The sequence below is a fragment of the Chroicocephalus ridibundus genome, chromosome 18 (genome assembly GCF_963924245.1).
Source record: "Chroicocephalus ridibundus chromosome 18, bChrRid1.1, whole genome shotgun sequence".
In the NCBI taxonomy this organism is placed as follows: Eukaryota; Metazoa; Chordata; class Aves; order Charadriiformes; family Laridae; genus Chroicocephalus; species Chroicocephalus ridibundus.
The window spans coordinates 5,591,222-5,616,059 of NC_086301.1; the positions used below are offsets into that span (position 1 = coordinate 5,591,222).

The 24,838-nt window shown below is 54.2% G+C and overlaps 1 protein-coding gene across 8 annotated transcripts in view; it reads right to left on the reverse strand.

Annotated features, from left to right (window-relative positions):
- The window catches only part of LOC134524855 (protein CEPU-1), a 364,606-nt gene that overhangs the window by 42,726 nt on the left and 297,042 nt on the right, over positions 1 to 24,838 (reverse strand). For all 8 annotated transcript variants that reach the window (XM_063355071.1, XM_063355078.1, XM_063355077.1 and 5 more), the window contains one exon: positions 8,292 to 8,524. In XM_063355071.1, the coding sequence (XP_063211141.1) occupies positions 8,292 to 8,524 (233 nt within the window). The remainder of the gene's footprint in view (positions 1 to 8,291; positions 8,525 to 24,838) is intronic.

Genomic DNA, 24,838 nt, shown 5'->3' on the forward strand with positions numbered 1-24,838 from the left:
GGATGCGGGCAGGATGCTGGGGACAGCTCGGCAGCTCTGCCTCCCTCCCCTGGAGGCCGGAGAAAACTGCAGCGAGCCCACGGCACCCAGATGTCACCTGCTGCTCCGTGCCAAGGCGAGCGCGGGGCCTCGCAGCATGTGGCATACTGGGGGGGGGGGGGGAGGGCATGAAACCGGGATGAAGGAGCGAGGAAGAGATGCTCCGAGATGCTCAATCCCGCAGGCAGGACGCCGCTTCCTTGAGCCATACCCGACACCATCCCTCCCACGCACGGAACGCTGATGCCCGATGCTGAGATGCAGAGCATCCCCTGCAACGCCACAACAACAACAATAATAATAATAACAACAACAATAATTCCCTGCATTGCAATAATAAATCCCCTGCATTGCAATATAAAATGCCTTCTGCAGCAGCAGTCCTCCTTGTCTCCCTACCCCACCAGCCTTTCCAGCCCTGATACAAGCTGCGATCCCAGCTAGGACAGGGGCAGGGGGAGGGTTTCCCTGTGCCCATCCAGGCAGATGCTGCATGGTCAAGATGCACCAAGACCCCATCTCGCAAAGTTTGGGGACTCGAGATACATCCCCAACGCAAAGGAGGCTCTCGTTTGCACAGGTAGGTATCTCTCCGGGGGGGCAAAGCGAGCTCCGGTGCCCTTGGATGCAACCCCCTCCTCTCGCACGCAGCCGGGTTCCCTGCCTGGCCCTGCAGCACGGCAATAATTTGTAGCTTGTGCTGGGATCCTTCACGATGAAAGATGACATAGAAATATAAAACGTTATCGCTCCATAACAGCCACATGCTATAAAACGCCCCGGCAGAAGGATCTGGAACTAGATGGAGGCAGCGCTTTAAATCCTTCCCTGCAGAGTTACTGCCGCTAAAACAACAGACCCGCTCCGAAGAGCTCCGGGAACGGAGGGAGAAGAGGAAAGGCCCCCGACATAAACACCGCAATTGTGGAATTAGGCAAATAAGGTGACTTTATACCAGGCGTGACCTTCCCGTGCTGACAACCCCCGGGGTAGCTGTAGTACCGGCGCACCACCGACATCGCCGCCCGTCCATCCCCTGCCGCGACGTTCGGCGGATGCTCCGCGTTACTATAGTAACAACAAAGCGCCGGTACCAATATTACCCTACAACGAGTTGACTCTGCTCCTGCGATTACGATAACAATGCTGTTACTGTAGTAACATTACATTGTTGAGGTCTCGCGGTTCTACCCTTAATTTTATTGTCGTAAGATTAAATTGCAATAATGTTATTGAGCCGCCATTAGCGTCACCATGGTAACAGTAACATTAAGGTAGCGCTATCGCATTACAGCGGTCCAAACGTTCCACCACAAATATTTTAATGTAGTAAAACAAAAGAGATGACTGCAGTAACATTAAGCTGCAGTGACCTCATTAAACCACCACCGGCTTTATCACGCCGAACGCGGGGCACTTCAGGAACCCTATGGGGAGGCGGGGAGATGCTCGGCGTGCATCCCGGTGGCACAGGGATGCTGCTGTGCCACCCCTCCGGCTGGCTGAGCCCTGGGGGAAGGTGGGGGGGAACCGCTGTGCGGGGTTTGAGACCTCTCGAGTCCTCTCTCCAGCTTGGAGAGCTGCTGAGGCTCTGCCGAAGGGATTAATGGAGCCGCTGTTGAATGGCTCCGGGTGAGGCGGGCAACCTTTGGAGATGAAGGGGTGAAGGGGGCCGCTGGGAGCTCGCAGGCTCAGAAAGGCTCAAAAAGGAGCAGGCTCTCGTTTTCCACAAGAGGGGCGATGATCAGAGGGCGACCTCCGCCGCTCGGAGCATCTCCGAGGGAGCAGCAAAGAGAGTTAACACCGAGCTCGCCATGCACAAAAGCCCACAAAAGCGGACGGGGAGGAGGGAAATAGCTGAGCCACGGGGGCGTCGGAGGTGGAAATGGCCCCAGCTGTGCTGGCATCGCTGTGCTGTCCCAGCAGCAGGGGACGGGGCAGCCGGTGGGGACCGCAAGGGGCTCGTGTTGTTGTTCTACGTGTTGTTCTTCGTGTTGTCCTAGTGGGAGGTGTCCCTGCCCATGGCAGGAGGGTTGAAATTAGATGATCTTTAAGGTCCCTTCCAACCCGAACCATTCTGTGATTCTATGATTCTTAGGGGAACCCCACAACACACCAGATTACAGCATTAGCGTGTGGGAAACCAGAGAAATTCGCCGCCGCCTCGGCGTCCACAGAAAAGAAAAACACGACGGAAGTGAAAACGGTCTGTGTGTCCTATGAATCACCGGCTCTTCCTTCCCCTCGCTCCCTTCTCCTGCCAATTCTTGCTCCCCGGGAACAGGATGCATCCTCCCCTGGGTCTGGCATCGCCGGGGTGCCAGGCGAGCCGGGAGGACGCCTTCCCCTCCCCACCGCATCTAACGAGGACGGCGGTTAGCACGCTCCAGCACTGTTCGCCTCCCCATCCCTCCTGCTCTTTACCCCCCTCCTCCAGGAAGGGGGACGAGCCTCAGCACGAGCGGGACACGTCCCCGAAGGGGACACAGCACCCCTGGCTCCCTCCAGCAGCAAAGCGGGCACGAAACTGGGGCAGCCTGAAGCTTCCCGGAGCAAGCACCTCCAGTACTGGCTCCGGATTCTCTCCTTTTCCCCCCTGCCCCCTCCCTCCCCACGATATAATTGCTAATTAATAATAACGTTTAGCTCTCAGATAGCGCGCTCCATCTTCAAAGACCTCTGTCGACATTAATGAATTAATCCTCATCAAACCCCCCCTGTGAAGGAGGTGACAATTATTATCTCTGCCTCACAGATGTTAAATTGATTTGCAAAGAGGTCAAGTGAGTTGGGGCCGGGGGGTGGTGGGGGAGGAAGGCCGGAGGGAACCTGCCCAGCCGCACACCGGGTACGCGGCCAACGTGGTGAGGGAGCCTGGATGGGCACGTCTGGGGGTTAAACCCACCCCACTGAAACCCCCCCAAGGGGAAGCGAGGGCTGGTATAACCTTGCGAAGGAGACGGAGAGATACACGGGCAGCAATGGACGCGGGAGCAGCAGAGAGGAGGGGATGCTCCCGGCGGGCAGAGCAGAAGGGGGATGCAAAGCCAACAACTAGGGCATCGTGCGAGAGCGCGTGGGAGACCTTCAGTCCTCCCCACCAGCCCCGATACAAAAGGAAAAGACGCTTTGATGGACGGACGGCGATTAGCAAACAAAAGAGAGACGGGGAAGGAACGCATCAGTCAAAGGAGCCGAGAGCGCAGGGAAAGCGAGGGAGGATTTCGATTTCGTGCTGTTGGTTTCCTCCCCCCACGACGCTTTGGGGAGGCTCTCCCATCTCTCCACATGCCTTTTAGGAGGCATTACCTAAACCTGCTTTTCCTTCCAGAAGGGATAGTGGCTCTTTTGGGGGAAAAAGGTGTGGACACACCAGAAAAACCCGTGCCAGGAGCAGCTCCTGTAGTTTCTGCTGGGAAGCATCCTACCTAGTGTGAAACTCCAGCCCATGGCCAACGTCTACGCACCCTCACTGAGTTACCAACAGCCCTGGGCACATCCCTCTGGGGTCCCTCTGGGACCTCCTCACCCCCAGCACCGGTGGCTTTGGCGATGGAGAGGACAATCTCAGCCCTCCCGGCTCTGGCAGCGGTGCCAAAGCTGCTGGGCAGGAAGGCTCTGAGCATCTCCGGTAAAAAAAAAAAAAACCACAAAAAAAACCAAGCCATGAATTCCCATCTACTCCGATTTCCCAGCAAAACACTTTGAGGCCCTTGGATGAGAGTGGTGATGACGGCGGGGACTGATCCTTCCTCATCAGGGCAGGCGTTTCCCCGGCGCAAGGCAGAAAAGCGGCCGCGAAAAAGTTATCCTTATTCTCCCACGAGTCCAAGGGGCTTAATGGCATCAAAGGGAAATTAATTGGGCAGAGTTGGGCGCTTGAAACAAAGCCGGCTCAGGTGCCGCAGCCCCCACCGGCGGCTTTATCTCGCCGGTGCACACCTTGGCAGCGACGTTCCCGGGGCGGCCCCGGTGCCACCAACACGTCACGTCTGTCCCCCTCCTTACCCTGCCACCGGGACAGCCCCCTGTCACCTGTGCCCGCAGCCCCCCGACTCCAGCGAGCAGGTAATTAACTCCCAAACAAAGGCAGGGATTTGCAGATTAACCCGGGCCGGGGAAAGAGTGGGAAAACTCATTTACACCAAACAAAAGGGGAGGGGTGATTAGTTGCTCCAGTGACAACAGAAAAAGCCAGATAGGGCCAGGGAAACTGATAAAGAAGCGGGAAAGCGCTAATATCCCCCAGTTGCCTGCCTTTTTCAAAAAAAAAAAAAAAATTTTCTTTTTTTTAAACTTCTTTCTTTCTTTCTTTCTAAAGCGCTAAAACTCCCCCATTTTCTATCATGCAAATTTGTGTGCCTAAGCGAGATTAAACTCCGGCAGGCTCCCTGCCTCCTTCCCCAAGTCCATTTCCCCGCGCCAAGATAAGGCCAACTCTCCTTAATGCATCTTACAAGGCGGTGGGAGTGTTTTGCAGGCGCGCATTGGAGACGGCTTATTATCAATACAAATAAGAGCTTTCCAGACCCCCGTCCTCCTCCCTTCCCCTCTCTCTTTTTAAAGCCAGGAACCCGGAGAAGAGCTTAAATAGCTGAAGTGTCCTGCCGGGAGCGGGGAGAAGGGGGAGGCTGAGCCCGAGATGCTGCCGCAGGGGGAAGAAGCGGGACTTGCTAAGGAAAGCAGAGCGGGATACAGGAGAAAAGAGGAGAGGAAGGGAAAGCATCGCTCCTCGGAGGTCGATGGAGCTGAAGTCCTCTTTCTCGCTCCGGGTTTCTGCCTCCCTCCAAGTTTAGAGCTCGCCTACTGCAAGTGGGGCTTCCCTTTTGGGATCTTCACCCCCGAAACACCTCGCTCTTCCCAAATTCCTGCAAACATGGGAAGCGCCGCCTCCCTGTACTGGTCTAAGGACACCTCCTCCTAAGAAGAAACGAGGGCTGAGGGAGCGGGACGGGCAGGGACCACCTTCCAGAGACATGGGTGCTCCCCGAGCTGCTCATTTTTGGTCTGGGAGCTTCTTTCCTGGGGAGATCCAAGTGCAAAGAACCTCCTCGGACCGTCTGCAGCCATGGTGTTGGCTCACATCCACTTGGCATCGCCAACGCTGAGCCCTGACCCCGTTTAGAGCAGTGCCCGAAATAGAAGGTCTGAACTTCGACGCATTCAATGCCAAGGGGCTGTTGTCTCGTTCCCGGGCTCATTTGTCCCGTATTAGCACAGAAGGAAGGAGACATTCCACCGACCTGCTATTCCTGGAGCGGCAGCAATCACCTTTTGCCTTTTGTGGCGGGATTTCAAGACTGACAAGCCTTTCTGAAAAGCCTGACCGACGAGGAGAGCTGGGAGAAAGGGGGCTCGCATCGTTTCAGAAAGAAGGTGGCGAAGGGGCAACGCGATAACAACCTTCCCGAAAGCTAAAGGTTGTCACAAAGAGGACGCTGATCAATTGTTCCCCGCGTCCGCTGGGGATAGGCTGAGAAAAACTCCACTCCATTTGCAACAAAGAAGGTTTAAGTTAGATATTAGCTATACATTTTCTAATTATAAAGGTAGTGAGGCAATAGAATAGAGCGTCTAGGGAGACCGAAGAACCTGCTTTGTTAAAGATTTTCAAGAATAGCTTTCACATGTGTTTGCCAGCGATCTCCCTGCCTCGTTGCAGGGGGACGGGCTAAATTAGCTCTTGAGGTGCCTTCTACCCACCTATTTTGGGATCTCAGCCATCAATACAGTCAACCTAGAAATAAATGTGCAGCACTTCCCCCGCTGCAGCCTGGACATCCTTGGTTCCTGCTGCTTTCTAGCTCATTCTCTCCCGCTCCCTTGCGGGGGGACCATCCCCAACCCTCATGCCCTAAAGGCAGCTCCTTCTCCCATCCCTACCCCTCTTCTATTTTTTGCTCTTTTCCCCCCACGGCACCGTTTGCTCCAGACGCCCTCGGCAGACACCGAGCTCCTCACTCCCTCCATCCATGGTGTTTTCCCAGCGATATCCCCTAAACTCGGGGAGGAGGAGGAGGGAGGGATGCACGGTGTGGGCTGAAGGCGTTTGGACCCTTGGCCGATAGGCACCCGTCTCGCCTGCCGGGGCGGGGAGCAGCAGGCTGCTGAAATCTCGGCTGGAAGGGGAAGAGCTCCTTGCTCCCACTTTGGAGTCCCTTTGGAGAGCGCATCCTGCCCCGGGGTACGATTTAATTATATCCGGAGAGGCTGGAGTGCTCCTGCCTCCGGAGCTGTGCCCCCAGGCCCTTTTTCCTGGGGAAAGTCAGGACCTGCTTAGAGCAACCCTCTTTCTGGCTGCACCTGGACTAACCCTGTTTAAAAGGGGTTTTCCCCCCTTTTCCATCTCTTCTCACCGCTTCTCCCTTCTTATCAGGCTGCGGGAAGGGGCAAGAGACCCCACAGCCACGTGCAGTTCTTGGCATATCCCTGAAATCTGGCGCTCGGATACCCTGCTTTCCTGGGAGGGAAGGGTAAGCGCCGCTTCCCGCAAGCTGGACGCCTTTTAGGACAAGATTATACCATCTTGCATATTTATGGGGCTCATTTTCCAAGGCAGGAGAGTTAATCCTGGCAGCACCCCAGCCAAATTTTAATGGGGGTCATTAAGGCAGGCCTCCCTCTAATTGGACACGATATTCACTTTCATGTCCTGCTCCGGCGCGTTGTTGCGCATTAGGCTCTCGTCACCTCTCACTCGAAAAAAGGGCAGGGTGAACCCTTGAAATTAGGGACCCAGCTCCTGAAAGCCGGTATTTCCATTGGCAGCCATGAGGATATTCACCTCGTTATAGGACCGAGCACGTCACTGAATCCTCCAGTACCTAACTGTTCCTCTGCAAGGAGTTAAGATGCCGCCTTTTCCCTCCAGCACCCAAACATCTCTTCCTAATGATACAGCAAGACACGGAAGGGATAGAGCCAGATGTCTGGTGATAACGGGAAATTTAGGTCAGGAAACAGGAATCAGAAGAGAACAGCTAGAAATTGTCCTGCATCCCCCCCAGCGCCCGATAGCGACTTCGAGAACTTGCGGGTGGATCGACTTTGGCTTAAGAAACTCAGGCAGGTAATAACAGATGGCAAGATAAACAGCGAGGACCCGAGCTGGCAACGCATCCGCTTTTTCTCCGTGGTTAATGGAGATGGAGAAAGTCCGGCTCTGTTTAGTTTGCTTGATTGCTTGAAGAGGAAAAAGAAAACGGAAAAGGGGGGAGGGGGGGAAAATAAAGGCCCTGGGTTTGGGTTTTTCCCCCTCCTTCTATTCATTAGGCTGTCGATAATGCTCAGGCCTGGCATATCGACGGCGGATTAGCTCAACCCGACTGTGTGTACAAGACCAATGCCTTTTTAACCCAGCTTGTTTCCAAATCAATACCCCCATCAGCATTCGAAAATTAGCCCGAGACGAGATTCCAATACTCGAGCTGGTATGTCATGCTAAGAGGGCTCCTGGCCAAATCACAGAAGAAGAAGGAGGAAAAAAAAGGTTGCTAGGAAGGGATTAGAAATTTTCCATTAATCTTCCCCGAGGCTGCTTCCCTAAGAGCACAGTGGGCGCCGTATGTCACACCATGCAGGCTCCCCCGTGCCCAGCGCACGTCCTGCAGGAGGGATGCAGGAGATATCTTGCATGAACGTCCATCTGCTTGACCATCACGCGAGGCCACGCTTGCACATCCCCTCTGAGGGCCCGTGTGTGCTTGCATGCTTGCTGAAGAGCGCACGCACGCACCCCATGGATGGCACAGCCTTGGTGAGGCACGCTTGGCCACCGCAAGCGCTCTAGCACCCCATGCCGGCCTTCCTCCTCCTCCTCTTCACAGAAGTAGGGAGTTTCAACACACAAACACATATTGTTGCTAGGCATACACACACCCCCGCAAAGTACACAAATCTGCCAGCTCTCTCTTCTCCCCCAACGCAAGTTTTACTTCAAGCGTTGCCTCCAGCATGGAAAACAAGAAAAGCCCTCAAAATACAACAACAACAAACACAGGTTTGCTAGTGACTACTGCGGGAGGCAGCGCTGCCCGTATCACAGCCCCACGACTACTCCAGGAAAGTTGGATAAATGCATTGCCCAGCTTCACTGGGATTCTCCAAGCTCATGGATCAGCCCCAACATTTGCACCCAGTTGTCTTAGACGCTCAACGTAGCGGCAGTAGGAGGAGAAGACACCAGGGCAAGAGCGATGAACAGAAATCAAAGCACCAAGCCCAACCCCCTCTACGAATTCCCTTCTTCTTACCTTGCACGATGAGATGGACACGCGATGTCTTGGGGTGATTGTCTGTCTGCACAGAGCAGGTGTAGGGGCCCTCATCGTACACGTCCACGTCTTGGATCTGGATACTGTACTGGGTTTTGGTGTTGGCCAGGAGCACCACCCGAGGGTCCAAGCACCACTTGTCATTGCCGGCATAGAGGATGCTGCTGCGGTTCAGCCAGGCCACTCGGGTGACTCGGTTATCCACGGAGCACCTGGGGAGAAGCAGAGAGGTGACCCATCAGCGCACTGCTCTTGGACTCCCTGTCCCCCCTTCCCCAGCCCCTCCTGGTCCTCCTGGCACTATTTTTAGCTTTGCTGCCAGCAGCAGTTTCAGAGACCAAGTGCTTTCAGTGTCCAAAAGAGGACAACGTCAGCACTTTACGCATGGCACTCAGGGCACCGACATCCATCTAAAGCGGTGGCTCCAGGGATTTGCCCAAGAGCTTCACAACGATTTCAGATGTAGAGAGGTGAGAGCCACCCCAGCACCAGTCCTTTCACCCCTCCATTCCCAGTTGCTCCTTTGCAAACACAGAGAGAACCAGAACTGAGCCAAAACCTCCATCCCGAGTCCAAACCACACTTGTTTTTTTGGGGGGAGGATGCAGGTTGCTACCTCCTGCCCAAACCCATCACTTGTCATTCTCTCCGCAGACCTTCGTATCCCTGCAGCCAGGCAAAGAAATGCAAAGCAGAGCTGGGAAAGCAGCTCGCGCTACTTCACAAAGGAGTGGGGGAAATTTATCGCCGGAGAAAGCCGGCTCTGACACACCTCTAAAGAGAAACCTTGAGCTTCCTACCATTTGTCCCCTCCGTCAGCTCTTCCTTCTCTACCCATCATCTGCATCGCTGCGTCTCCCTCACTTACTGCCCCTCACCCCATCTCACTTCTTGAGCAACGTTTTGGAGGTAGAAAACTTCTATATCCAGCCTCATGAAGACACCTAGCCCCCATCAGACAACGCGGTGCAAATCTAGAAAAGACTTTGCTCCCGAAGGAGATCATTTTCCCGTCCACGTTAGCAGGGGCCAGTCTTGCTCCTCCTGAAGGTCCCTGCCCGCCCTGTCACCCTCCGTCCCCAGGTCCCCAAGCCAGGTTTGAACCCTCCATTTCCATGAATCGTCTCTAGACAGGTGAAGGACCACAGGGCCTGCTGCCCAAGCCCTTCCCTATCTTGCAGAAAACCCACAGCCCCCCAAACCAGCTAAAACCCCGCTTCTCTCCGAGCAAGTTTGGGATTACGGAGCCGTTAGGACTTTGCCGCGCTTTGCTGGATGCCAGCGACAGAGGATAATGTCCCTACATAAAACCACTCAGCCTCAGATCCACTGTTTATATTCTCCCCAATCTACTTCATTACTTGTGCAGTGGCCGGGATGCAAATTAACTTCGGAGGCACCGAAAAAGAAGCGCGGCAGCCCCTGGGAGGTCTCGCACAGGGTAACCTCAACGAATGCAAGGGGCTTAATGGGCTATACATGCCGGACCGCGGCAGCAGGGGAATTAACGGCAAGGATGAATGTTTCTGCAGCACGCCTTCTGTCAGGGACTTATCCTGACGCTTTAGGGATTTTTTTTCTTGGGCAGAGCCACCGAGTAAGTAGTAATAATAAAAGCAAGACAGCTCAGGTCCTCGCTGAGATTGATGCAGCCATCTACCGCCTCTCTCTGTCCGTCTGTCTCCTCGCTGGTGCGCTCCTGCCCTTCCCATGTCCACTACCGATGCCAGCGAAGACACAGGTACCCACCTGGGGACACGCTCTCTCGTCCCATCTAACCTCTTTTTGGAGGTATGCCTTTGGCCCCAGTTCATTAGAAAAGAACCCTAAATAACCCACTCAGCCTCAAGACACAACATGTGGAGGTTTAGGGATGAGGGACCCCCATGAGACGATGTGCCCAAGGCGAGACGGGTAGTCTCGCAGCCCAGGGCACCCCTGTTGATTTGCTAGGCAAGTACCCAAGCTACTGCGGCATCCTCCCTTCTCTGGTGTGAAAAACATCCGATAAATTAAAACAATTTTACTGCTGTTCCATAATGATATTACGATAATAATAAATTAAATGTGAGCAGATTTTTATTATCCACATAAAAAAAGGCAATAGATTCAGCCTGGGCTGAACACCAAGAACTCGGCTCTTGCTCTCAGCTGCATTACAACTTGAGCAAAAACCTAAAAGTTGAGTTGCTCAAGTTGAACAAAACTTGAGATTTCTTCCCAGAGGATGGTTTTAGTTTTTACTCTGGACCTCGACTCTGCCGGTAGCTTAGACCTATGGGGTTTGAAGAAAATGCGGATGGGGTATTTGGCGCTTGGCCCTGCCCTGCCCATCGCCGTGCCATGAAATAGGCTCCGGCGGTTGCGGCGAGCAGCACTTCTGCACAAACACAGGGGTGTCCACCCTCGCTGCCAAAGCCGTATCACGGAGAAGGACCGGGTGATAAGAAGCCAGACATGGCTTGAATTTCTTGGACCGGTCCCTTCTCCGGGGATTATCCCTGAGGACCCGTAAGCAGGCTGAACTAAAAATATATATTTCCTCTCTCCTCCTCCACGCCAGTTTTTTTGTGAAATGCATCAGCTTGGAGATCCCTGGATAATAATGGAGCCAGACAGTGTGTAATCCAAGCATTCCCTCTATCATATGGGCATTTAAGTGCTTTTGAAAAGCAACGGGGCTCAGGTAACGCATGAGGCAACAGTGAAATAAGTGCTTTCGCCCTTCACAGCACCCGGTCACAATCTCTTCTTATCACCTAGACACGCTTCTCTGTCCCTGGGATCGGCAGGCTTCAAGTTGTTATTTTATTTTCTTCCCTGCCTCTTAAAGCTCCCGAGCCAAAATTTATATATATGTAATAAAAGTGCAGAAACAGCTCCTGGGAAAGGCAAACTTTGACCTTTGGATATGGTGTGCTATTTAGGGGATGGCGGGTCACGCTCCTACCCGAGCTCCTTCCAACCACCGCGTTCCTCCTCGCACAACCGCCAGTCGGGGTCCCCGTGGCCGAGGCTCACCGCGGCGACCCGATGCTCTTCCAGCCCCTCCATCTGCTCCCCTTCCCCTCCCCCAGCAGCTCCTCTCTCCCGACGCAGGGATGGGAAGCCCTCCTCTCTGGCACATGGGCAGCCAAGCAGAAAGCCTTTGGCTTTGGCCGGGATGCCAGGCTCCAAAGCACAGGTGGAGAAGAGCAAAGCCACCGCCGAGCCTACAGCCTCCCCGCTTCCCACCCCACTCCTGGCGAAGTGCAAAGCCCCGAGATGCCTCCTCCGCCTCGCTGGAGGTTCTCGCCCTCCCTCGCACCCCACGATGTGCCAGGGAGGGAGGGGAGAGAGAAGTCCCGGGGGCGCCGGAAAACGGCGCTTGCCTCCAAAAAGAAGATGTAAAAATAATTAAGCAGAGATGAGGTAATTTTCTCTCTCAAGATCCTTAATCCTTGTTATGTTCCTGCTCAGAAGGCAAGGCCTTCCACTGCAGGAAGATGAAAAACTGCCGACTGTCAGCACAAGGAGGAGATGATACTGCCCCCTCTCTCTGCTGCTGCTTTCCCTCTAAAGCCAGAGTCCCAAGCCCCAGGGTTTTTCCTCCGGGAGGTGGAAACGCTGCTAACACACCACTGCTGCATCATCCTGGGGGTAGGCAGCGACGGTTTGGTAGCTCTTCACAGCGCACCAGACCCCCTGCTGCCACTGAGGGCACCTCAAAATGACCACGAGCGATGGAGTTTGGGCATTCTAAGACAATGGCATGCACGGCCCAAAGCTGAGAGCTGCGTGAATACATCTTCCCCACCTCTCCCACCCGGCCTGCTCCTGCCCTTGTCCTGCACTCCATGGGGAATGATGCACGGCGGGTGCAAAGGGGATACAGGCGCAGCCTGGGAGTGCCCTTTCCACCCCCGTTAGCATCTCTGCGGCCAAAGCTTCTTGGCTTTGCTCTACAAGCATCCTCTACAAGCAAACTGGTCCATTAGGACTGGCCGCCCTCCCCAAAACTAGCCAGCATCCCCATGGCCAGAGGGGTTGACCTTGTCCAGCCACAGTCCTCATGCCTGCACCCCACACAAGGGACCCATGGGTGCAGCCGACAGCCCACCCAGCAGCTGAAGGTGGAAATGGGGAGAGGGAAAGCATCGCCATCAGGTCTCTGCCACCTTAGGTAACGCAAGCACCAAGATGAACAAGGCTGAAAACGCCAACAAAGCCCTGGGCGGGGACAAAACAGCGGGGAGCGGGCTGTTTGCAGACACAGACCCGCTCCCGAAGAGCCCACGGCCAAACTGCCGCCGCAATCGGGGATCAGGAACAAATAAACACACAACGGGGTGCCAAAGCCGAGCGCCCTGACCACTGATCCCACCCGTGCTTCACGCGGCCCCCGGCACCTCCCCGCACCTTGGGCGCAGACACAGATGGCACAAGCCGGCAGTGACATGCCCTCCTGAATCTCTCTCTTCGCTTTCGCGAGTTTGCACACAGAAGATGACGGGAGAGGAGGTGGCCCAGCAGTGGGGGGAAGGAGGTTTTTAATTACTGAAGTGTAGTAATTGGCACAACACTTCTTTGTTGCCTCTTATGCAGATCGCTGGTGTTCCAGAGGGCTGGGCTGGAGAGCACAGATTGTCTCAACCCAGCAGGACACACAAGAAATGAATAATGTTAATTAGAACTGAAAAGCGCTCAGCAAAATTACCAACCTGGTTGCCGCTTTCATTGCAATTATCAGGGTACAAGCTCCATGGCGGGGAGGCAGGGACGGTGCGAAACCTGGCTCGTCCCAGCAAACTTGGTGGCCCAGCTTGGGGCCCCGACCAAGCTGACCCCCCCCGGCACTCGACGCCCCCCTGGGTTCGCTTCTCCTTCCACCGTCACCTAATTTTCACTGCATGCCAGCCCTAGAGAAACCCCCTTCCCAAATCCAGGACACCCAAGGGATTTTCACACGCGTTGGCACCACAGCACCGACCCACCATCAAGCATCCCTAGATGTCTCCTTCCTTTTCTTCCCAGTCTAACTCAACAATTCCCAGACAACCTCTGGATTTTGAAGCAATCCCTTCCACACTGGCAGTGTTTTGGAAATCAGTTTGGAGGAACTAGCTTGGGGTTTACTTGAAAACTGGGCGCAAAAGCCGCCCATTGAGGCTGGGCAAGGGGACAAGCTGCTCTGGCTCTGCCTCGTCCCCAGCATCTCATGTCCCAGGCAGCATCTTCCAGCCTCCGCGCCATCAGCCGCGCTATAAATGATCGACTCAACTAGACCGCCGCCGGAGGCAGGAGCTTCACATCTCAGATTTATTTCTGTGATTATCACATTTTATTGTTATTTATTAGGATTAATTAAAGGCTGGGCTGTGAACAACTCAATCCTACTCAGGCTCAGTCCCACAGCTCTCATAGGCTCTCCTATGATGTTTATGCGCCGGTGGCAACAGAAGTTTGGCCATCAGTTCCTAAGCGAAGGGATCAGATTGACCCACGCTCCGTGGGACACGTGCTGCCCATAACCCCGTAAGGCTGGGATGCACACACCATGGACATCCTGAGGTGGGGCTATCATGGAAAAACTGGTCTGGAAGCTTTTTTACTAATAAATATTAAGCCAAAACCCTCGTTGGCACAACCCAGTCTGGTTTCCCTCTCAATACGCTTCGCTGTTTTGGGTTAAGTCACGCACTAGCAATTCCTCCCAGTCCAGCCCTTCTTCAGCAGGATTTACAGCATCTGCTCCCCTTCCGCGCAGATACAGACTGCATACGCTCGCACACACTCACTGCAGCACCGTCTGCTCACATCCGCACCCACACGCAACGCTACCCTACACGCCAAGCACCAGCCCGACGAAAACACCCATTTTCAGCGGGTGTTGTGCGCATGCGACACATGCAGCACGTACGAAGAGCATGCGTGCTCATCGGCGCACGGCATGTGCACCTCCTGCAGTAACCCCATCTGCTGACCCCTCCACATGCTACAAGTGCGCACGGCAGGGGGTTGGAACCAGACGATCTTTAAGGTCCCTTCCAACCCCAAACCATTCTATGATTCTATGACACCCATCTCAAGCTTGGATGACTTGGCTGGATGTACAAACCCGCGCAGGATGCAGGCTCCACACGGTGGAAGACCGACTATGGGATTAAGAAGGTCCATAGGTTTGGTCCTGGCCTGCTGAAAGCCCCAGCTGCTCACCCAAGCGGCTCTAACAGGGGCTCAAGGCTCATCCCCGCTGGGGTCTGCTTGCCTGCCTGGTTGATGGTAGTGGGGTTCTTGGCATGTCCGTCCTCACCTCCACCCCAGGACCACCCCAACCATCCTCTCCCTCAACTGCAAACTCAGCTGGAGGGCATCCCTTGAGCTCACCCTGATGGGACACGAAGTGAAGACGCAGCTCGAGGACTTCTTCACAGCACAGCATGGCTGTCAGGGCTGAGAAACCCCTTCCCTGCACGGGGAGCTTGCCGCCGGCCAGGCAGGAGCTGACAGAACAATTAACTCGGCAGCGGGATCCGGCAGAAAAAGGGGGGGACCCCGCTGGGGCTGGTGTCCACCTCCAGCTCCCCCCACAGCAGCCTCAGCATCTCCAAAGGCTGCGGGGGTGAGGAGGTGCCCTCAGATCAGCCGCCGCCCCGGTGCCTCTGCAAAAATCACGCTGAGCTGGTCAAAAGCAGCGCTCGGGAGTGGAAAATAAAAACCCTTTGTGCTTCCCCCTCTCTTCCCTGCCCAGAGTTTTATCCCGGTGGTTGCAGTTGGGGCTCTGGACCAGGAGGTCCTGCTTTTCCCACCGGCTCACGCTGCGACCTGCAGCAAGTTCCCTGCAAGTCCCTGCCCTTCATTTCTGCCCTCTGCAAGGCTTTAAAGATATTTGGCACCTCCCGGCCCGGGAGGGCGAGTTAACGCATGTTTGCAAAGCACCTGACCTCCTCAAGTGAAAGTTTATATATGCGAATGATTCACACTAATTACATTAATAATAATATACCGGGCTCGAAAAGATCCGCCTTGGTTCATTGCCCGGGATTCGCAGAGCTGCAAACAACTCCCAGTACGCCGCCCGAGCCGAGCTTCTTGGCAAACGCCAAGGAAACAGGAGGAAACCGGACCGGGGAGGAAAGGAGAGCTGCAAAAAGAGCCCGAGATCCCACTTTACAGCCCGCTGACCGAGCGCGGGGCAGGGCAGGGAGCAGCCAGGAGGCCCACGAGCATCTCTACATCCACCCAACATCCCACCGGTCCCCGGAGACCCCCAGGCCGGCACCGGTGCGAAGCGGGCAGGTCGTGATGCAGCAGGCGGGGATGGCTCGTCTGGAAAAGTCTTTATCTCTCTGCAATGCAGCAAGCGCACTAGCACCTTTCCAAGTCCCCTGCTCCCGTGCTCGCCTCATCCAGCCTTTCTATTTATCCTCCCATTGTCTCTGCTAACAACAGGGCTCCGCGCCTCTATAGCGTCTTCCCTCTCGGAGCGTGCCACACCACATCAATGAGAGCAGCCGCTCCGGGACCGCGCGTCGAGGAAACGTGTCCCTAACCTGGGCTCCCGACCCCCGCGGCTGACCCCGGAGCGGCACCCCAGCGTGCTCCTGCCCCACATCTGCTTTGGGTGCCCTCCAAAAGTGCTAATGACACCGGGGAAGGGGGAAGGGGGGGGGGTGACGCCAGCACCCGACCGCCTGTAGGCAGCTGTGCGGGGACACGGCCGGTTTACTAATGAAATGTCACCCCGCCAGGGAGCTCCTGCAGTGCCGGGATGCTGCGCTGAGCTCCAGGGACACAGTGTTCCTCCTGATTTTCTCCTTTTTTATGTGTTCCCACAGCCCAGGTAATTGCCTGGGGGGCTTCTGGATGCCAGCAGGCAAACAACCCCCTGCAAAAGTCACCCCTTCCCCAGCCATCTTCCAGAGTTACCCACGCAAGGGTGCTCCCTCCTGCAAGGCATCACCCCAGACCAGCTTGTCCGGAAGAGGCTTTCAAAAGGAGGTGCGGAAACGCCACAAGAAGAGAATAACTCCGTAATGACCCCAATCCTCATCCCCCAAGTGTTACAGAGCGGTTTAAACCTTGTAAAATAAAGTTTCCTCATCTAAGGAGGAGTGGAGAAGTCTCCTCTCTCTGCCTCCAAAAACCTGGTGAGATCTCTCCTTGCTATGCGCTTCTCCCTAGAAAAATGCTTCTTCACCACCTGCAAACCCCAGGCTGAGCCACTCAAGACACCCCAATGCTCACAGCCCAGAAAGCCCCCCCGCAGCCTGAGCTGCATCCCCAGCAGCGTGGGCAGCAGGGCGAGGGGGGGATTCTGCAGGGTCTCCCCCCTGCAGTGCTGCCTCCAGCGCTGGGGCCACCAACAGCAGAAGGACACGGAGCTGTTGGAGCGGGGCCAGAGGAGGCCCCGGAGATGCTGGGAGGGCTGGAGCCCCTCTGCTGGGAGGACAGGCGGAGAGAGCTGGGGGGCTTCAGCCTGGAGAAGAGAAGGCTCCGCAGAGACCTTCCAGCCCCTTCCAGTCCCTCAAGGGGCTCCAGGAAAGCTGGGGAGGGACTCTGAAGCAGGGAGGGGAGCCATGGGATGAGGGGGGATGGTTTTACACTGAAAGAGGGGAGACTTAGATGGGATATTGGGAAGAAATCCTTTGCTGTGAGGGTGGTGAGCCCCTGGCCCAGGGTGCCCAGAGAAGCTGTGGCTGCCCCATCCCTGGAGGGGTTCAAGGCCAGGTTGGACGGGGCTTGGAGCGACCTGGGCTGGTGGGAGGTGTCCCTGCCCAGGGCAGGGGGTGGGACGAGATGGTCTTTAAGTTCCCTTCAAACTCTAACCATTCTGTGATTCTATGAACTCCCCATCCTTCTGGCCCCCCCCGCAGCTCCCGCTCTCCTCCTCCAGCCCCGCAGGGAAGTTCCTCCAGGCTGCACTCCCAGCAGTTAGCGCCGATCCCCGGCGCTGAACTCGCTCAATTACGAGCTGTGCCCCCTGAATAAATCCCGGTTCTGCTTTGCGCAATTGACACTAATGGCCCAGGAATAAAGCGATGCCATCCACCCCAACGGTCTGCAAAGGAGCGCGTTTAACTAAGCACACAGGCAAGGGACTGCTGAGCTTAACTGCACTGAAAATGTATTCTAAAGGAAGCGATGCACTTAACTTATTACAAGTGGGAAATTATCACTAAAGTGGCTTTTCCTTAGAAGTTGAGGTATTAAACAGTAACGGCGAGGGGTGAGCGCTCTCTGCCAGGACTGCAGAGAGGAACGAAGGCTACTAAAGGATGCTGTGGGTCAGGAGACAGTGGGGCAGGAGGAGCAGGGGGCAAGGAGGAGCTCCAAACAGAGGGATGAGGAGCACTGGCAGGGAAAACACAGGGAAATCAACCCAGGGAAGAGCAGAAGATCAAGCATCAGGTTTTCAAGGCACTGGCAGAGCTCTCCAGTAGCGCAAGACACTGCAACGCAGAGCTGCGACGGGGAGACAGGGGGAGCTTGCGCTGGCACTGGCTGTGGTTGACCACCCAGGTCTACCTGTAGCAAGTCTATTTCTCTACACACTGTATACTTGTAGTCTGAGAATAACTGCAGGTTACCACGTCACCTTCCTACACCAGATCTCCCTCACCCTCCTAATTGCAATTTCATGGCAACACCAAAGCTCATACTTCTCCGGGCAGATGGGCAGAGATGGACAGAAAGAAGACAACGAGCAAACCCTTGGAATTAAAATAGAGAGGTGGTCCAGGCAACACAACGCTGCATGGGAGGAACAGGGCATCCCAAGCCTTTGGAGATGAATCCCCAAGCCTTGCAGTGCCGCAGCAGGTTCCAGGGTGACGGGGAGTGGACCTTCCCCTTCGGAAGAAGAAGAGGCTTCCCCATCCAAGGTCACAAGTGGCCAAGACAAGAAGGCAACCTGCGCCTCTTGCTCTGACATCTATCTCCTGATAGAAACCAGCTCCCTAGCAAGACGCTACACAGCTTCTTACAGATACTTAGAAGCCACCACATAGCCAGATCTTCCCCCATCGCATAACCAGAAGGTTGTTTGCCACATGAACCAAGTCCAAGCACTCATCTCATGACCTCCCATCACCACAGAACAGGGATATGTCCATGAGAGAAGGTCCCGGAGGGGACACTGGTGCCACAAGGAAGCTGGAGAACCAAATAGGAGGAGAGGATGGACAGGAAGGATGATAAGGAAGGAAACATGACGGAGCCAAAAGCAATGGGACCTTCTCCAGCCATACCACTCGCACCAATACCCTTCTCCCCATTTATAAAACGGCACTAATGAGACCAAAAACAAGAGAGGGAGGGAGGGGAAGGACCCTTCCCAGTACAGACCCCCCCTTTTCCTCCCCTCTCCCCTTGAGGACATCATCCTTAAAATATATTTCATTTCACAGCTGCATTATGGTACCACAAAATCCTGCGAATCCAATTTAAGAACAGATTACCTCCTCACTTACTTCATTTGAAGCAATTACATGTTAATTTTCATTGAGACCAGCCTAATGCATACCAATCTGATGCTGCAATCTCATTTGAATACTTGAGGGAATGCTAGTTGGGCTCCGGGCTCTGGAGGCTCGTATTTAAAGGGCCACTTCACATTTCCTTTCCCTTTTCCCTTGGTTATTTACGCTTTCGTCTCACTTGTGGCGTTCCCAACAGCTGGTGCCACTCATGAGACCAACTTAAAAGGCCAAAGAAGTTTTGCAGCAAACCCTGCAGAACGATGCTGCGCCCATCACCAGCCTGGTCCCCAAGGCGGGACCTTCTCCAGGCCAAAATTCAATATCGCCGACGTCTTTCTGCATTGAATAAATAACCTTCCAGCGTCAAAGTCGCTGGTAAACATGTGCTGCCAGCGCCCATGTCTCTGCAAAGCGACTCCTCCTCCTCCCAGGCCAAGAACAGCCTCCGCTGGGTTTCTAGATGATGGTTATCTTCTGCTCCCTCACGCTCACTTCAAGCTCACTATCTAACCAGGCCCACGCTATCGATCGGTGTCTCAGACACCAAGCGTTGAGTAATTAATAATGCCAGGAGAGTGTGGATTCAGCTCCTGGTTGAGCCGCGGAGGCATGCCGCCTCTGTCTCGCTGTACACATTTCGGTGATAAGCATTCATGTTGGAGGCTGCGCCTTAATTAGATTTTTCAGATTGCAAAGGGCCCTGAGACACTTGTGCAGACACCATATAAATGTATATTGCATTGTACTGTAATTAATCCAAGGTGAGGCAGCCGGAGCAGGAGCAAGGGACCGATTCACGGCGAGACAACCGTTCCCCAAGACGTTAGCACCTCGCTGGGCACAAGCCCACCCCGCGCTCCATCAGCTGCAAACCAAGAAAGCTCCCTGTTCGTGCCACCCACTGAGTGCCGGACAACCACCAGAGACACGTTGGATAGCAAGTATTTGGAGGAGCATCTTGGAAACAAAAGGTTTCCCGGTGCCTCCTCACCAGGCAAGGGTCCCCACCATTAAAGTAGACACGTTTCCCTCCACACAAGCAGTTTAGCAGGCAGGAAGACGACAAAAAGCCATAAAAACAAGCAGAGATTAATTGCAGCTCCTCCACCCCCAAAGAAGTCATCGATTGCATCAGGCCGTTGTCTCTGCCATTGCTGAAAGCACGCGGCTGTCACAGCTATGGGCTGCAGAAGGGTGTCCCCAGACATTCGCGTCCCGCATCGGACAGCCAGGATGCTCCATGAGCACTGACGGAAGTGGTGCTGAGATGGTTTTTAAGGAAAAAATTCTTGGGGAAGGCGTTTGCGCTGAGGATAAGTCAGGAAAGGTGCAGAAGCTGATGAAGTGATAGAGGAGAAACTATTGTCTGAGACATCATTCAACCTCCTAAAGCCTTCGGCGCCCCTGCCAGTCACCTGCCTGGAGCTGGGGGAAGGCTTCTGCTTGCTGGGAGCTGTGGGACTCGGCGCTGGTCCCTTTTTTCCTGACTGTTATGAGTTCTCCTAGAACACAGGGACACAAAATACGGGGCCGGTCTCTGTGCCCACGGGTATTTTGCCTGCAGCAGAGATGCTCTGCTGACCTTGAACACACGCAAACCCGGAGATGAGCTCGCTTTGTACACGACCGCCTCACCGTGACGCTGCTCCCTTTGTACCAGGGCCAGCCAAGAGGTTTCACAGGCATCTGGGAAATCCCTTTATTTCAATTAATGACATACATCTGCTGCTGCTTGAGTCCAACAGCCTTTGCCTCCAGGAAGCCAGCTGAAACGCCAAGCAGATGTCCACCTGAAGCTACAGCACTACGACCGACACATTGGACCTTTTATGCACAGTCGCTGGGCTGGATGAGCCCCCTGGAGAAATCACGGCTGCTCAAAGCTCTATAGTAGCTTGTTTGACGGGTCTCAGCATGGTGGGGGATATGTCCACCTCCCCACAATGTCTCAGCTTCAACTGTGCCTAGGTCCTGACCCACCACCCTCCCCGGGCTGGGAGGCAGCGCTTGCCAAAGGGGAGCCAAAGGCGCCGGTGGGTTTGGATGGGATGAAATAAGTCACGGGGCCCCATGGGGTTATGGCAAGATACCAAATAATCAGGATTCAGGGGAGGAAAAGGCAGTTACCTGGGTAACAGCGTGCCGCTTACACATCTGCCACCCCGCAGGACTTCCCAGATGCTGCTCAGCTGCGCGGGCAGACCCCCAGACCAGACTGCTGCTCCGGCAGCTCCACGGCATCACGAGGACCAACCCATGCCTGTTTTCCCCAGTGCACTTCCAGGCTGGGTGGGAAACCAGAGGCCACCCAAACAGGTTTTGGCACGGCCAGCAGCTCTTGCTGACCATCCCCACACCCCGAACGCCGGTGGCCATCACCAAGACGCAGAAGGAGCTGACATCCCACGGCTCTGCGGTCCTGCCCTGGGCAGCATCCCTTCCTAACGGTTGTTTTCCTACTCTATCTCCCATCACGATTCCTTCCCAAAAACGAGCAAGGAAGGAGATGCCTCTATGCTGGGAGACACGGATGCAGATGCCAAGGTGACGCAAGGACACAGCAGGTTCTGGTGAACAGCTGTCACTGAGCAGGCTCCTGCAGCCCCAACCTCTTCCACTGTTTCATCCTTATCTCCCAAGACCATCCCCATCACCGGCCTTTCACCAGCAACCCATCTTGGTCCTCCTTGGGGACCGCAGCACCCTGCGCTCCCCACACAGCCGCCTGCGGTACGTGTTTGGCTACAACAACAGGCTTGTGGTGGCTCAAGGACACCCTTTCAAAGCGCCGGGAGAGACTTTGGTTGCCAGTTTCCCACTGAACCAAGTCCCCGTACAAGTCTTTGAAAAACGCATCCTTTATAGTTTTCCATTTTGATGTCACATCTGTAAGAATATATGGTGGTAGTTGGTTGGTTGGGTTTTTTTTTTTCCCCCCTTCTCCTCACCCCCCTCTTCTTTTTAAGAGGAGATGTCACACTTTGAACTCTAATTTTTATTTATTTATTTTGTTTTCCCAGAAAAGGGCTGACTCCCCACCGAGCACGGAAGGAGAAAGATAAAGTGGAGGGGGGGGAGGAAGCCTTCAAGAAGTGCCCAGATTTAAATTTTTATCAGAGGAATGGACAGAGAAATTTGTTGATGATCAAACAGAGTTGAGCACCTTAAAAGAAAAGGACCATCAGTAAATGGAAACGAGTTAAGGAATTACATGAAAGACGCGGGAGATGCTCGAGAAGCAGAAAAGATGCTGTGACCAAGCGGAAAACCGAACCCATCAGTCCCAAACCACTGGAGCGGCAAGGATTGGTAGCGAAGGTATTTGCCCTGAAAAAAAACGGCAGACGGTGGGGTAAGCTGGTGGTTCGCGGAGGTGCTGCCCGAGGGAGCCCAGTGCCTCTGCAAGAGCGGCCCCAGCAAGCTTTTTACCTGCTGGCTTCCCTGCCTAGCTACAACAAGTGTCGACAGCCAAATAAAGGGCTGCGTTGCTTTGAAAAACGGCACCCCGGGGGGCTTTGTGTTTTCCTTTTCCTCCTCGGCACCTTCCAGCTCGAGTGTGTGCTCAGTTTATAAATCTGAAGAGGGTGGGATTGTTTGGGGCGTATTTTTGGTTTGGGTTTTTTTGGTTTTTTGGGGGTTTGTTTGTTTGTTTGTTTGTTTGTTTCTCCTTTGCTTTGGTTTTAATCCCCCGGCAGCACTTTGCGACTCAAGCTGGGATCTGAAAAGCCAGCGGAGCCCTTGGCGGGTCAGGCAATGGGATACGGGACAGAGCGATTTCGGGAGGGGATGCGCAAGAATAAGAGGAGGAGGAGGGGGAAAGACCACGGCAGCCCCGAGATAGCCTGCAGGAGAGTCAGAGGTGGACAGGACTTGAGAGATGGAGACCAACCCATCCTAAACCCCTAACCCGCCTTCCCAAGCCCCTCCTTGCCAAAGCCTTTAAGAGAATCATGGAATCATGGAATGGTTTGTGTTGGAGAGGCCAGATCCTATTGCTTCCTGAACTGTGACCCACCCGGCTTAGCTCGGAAATCTTTTAAATAGGAAAACAGAGCTGCCGTTTGCTTTCATGCAGACTCAGTGGTGAGCAAAGCCCAAGGGTTGCATTAGATTAGCAGCCGGCTCCTCCGAAGGCATGGAAACTTTGATCATTTAATATGTATGTGCCGTGTCGGAGCGAACAGGTCTCCAAACCCCGGTAAATGTTTTATTAGGGCAGCTCTGGCTTTCGTGCCCAAGCCTTGCTCCTTCAGACTCCGGGGATCTTGTTGCGATTGGAGAGACACCGCTCATCATCTCACTCTCTCCCAAGAAGGGCCGTGCAGCTCCTGCCTTGCTTTTCCCTTGCATTGCACTTAAAACACATTAAAGCCCAGTTGCCTGAACGATGGTACGAGCACCCCAAAACCAGTCCCCGCCTTCCTCAAGACTTCCCCTGCTCCTCTTGCACCTTGCGGGGAGACCCAACGCATGGACGCAGAGGTCAACACCGATCACGGCCATCATCTGCTCTTCCTCCTCCACCACCACCAAAGCGGCCACCACAACCCCCTGGCGCTTCCAACCCTTCTAGGACAGGGAAGATCGGCGGGAACCCACCAGGCAGGAGGAGAAATCTCCTCTCCGGAGCCAGCTGAGGTATTGCACGAACCAACCCCAACCTCCCCAAGCGCAGAAGCAGGACTGGAGTATCTCAGTGTTATCAGAGGCACCATATGATTTCTGCTTTTTCATTTGCAAACGACTCGCAATGGCTCAGGTTTGGAAATGAGTTATTCCCCGAAGCGATTATTTGTTGTTGGAAATGTCAACTTTGCCGGAAATTTCAAGGGGGGAAAAAAAAAAAAAAAAAAAAAAAAAGCGGAGGTTATAGGTGTCCCCCCCTCTACCACCCTCAATGCAAAATGAATATAACCCTGCTCATCGCTGGATTTCCAGCTCCCAGAGAGCTGAGCTTCAGATTAGGAAACAGTGCATGAAGAAAGAACGGAGCCAGATATGATCTTGGCATACAAGGACTCCTATTCAAAGGACGCTGGGCCGGTATCATAAATATAAGTGCACACAGTTACATCCCCGCTTACATCTGTGCCTCAAGAAGCCCTACAAGAGTCATTCTGGGGGAGAAATTACACCGCTCGTGTCCTGTTAAAGCAGCTCCCATTTATTTTTTCCCTGATTCTAAAAAATATTTACATCCAAAATAGACAAGAAAAGCCTACTGCCAAGAAAACAGGGGGATTTTTATAGATCTTGTTTCTGCAAGAAATTACCAAGACAACAAGTCACTAAGTTCCGAGAAAGGATTTGACATTTTCCCGAATAAAAATAGCACCTGAAGTGGCATCGCTCAGGATAACACCTTATGGGCAAGCGCTACCAAAGCAACCGGAGAATGAAAACCTTCCCACGGCACGGCAAAACTCGCCCGTGGGATCCCACCGGGGCCGCCTCATCGTCTAACCCTCTTCTACAGGATTTCACGCTAATTTCCACAGAACTCTATGGGTGTCATCCCTATTAAGTTCGATTGGGTATTTATTTTTTTTTTTTTTAGCCATAAAGGAAATGACAAAGGCTAGCAATTGTCTTGCTTTGAGGCACACGCGCGCCATCAGCTGGGAGCGGAATGGGAATTACCCACGCGGTGCCACAGCTAGGTCTTTTGGGGGATTTTTGTAATAAGAAGGGCAGGCTTGCTTTATTTCTACCCCATCAGCTTTGGATCAAATCCCAGCTGCAGCCACTTGTGTTGTGAGATCTGCCCATAAAAACACACTCCAATGATCCAACCCCGCACCAGGCTACCGCTGGTGAATGGAAGAGCGAGAGGGATGGGTGCGGGTAGGTACCGGGTAGGAAGGGACCACCTGGTCCAGGTTACGGATGCACCTCCCAGAGATGGAGCTCTGCCAGTGTTACCATTCACTATTTCTCTTCAAAGTTAAAAAAAAAAAACAAACCCAAACCCACCAAAAAGACCATCAGACCTTCACACACGACATCGTGCCCATGAAAAACGGAGACCGGAGGCCAAGTCAAAATACAGGGGAAAGCTTCAACAAG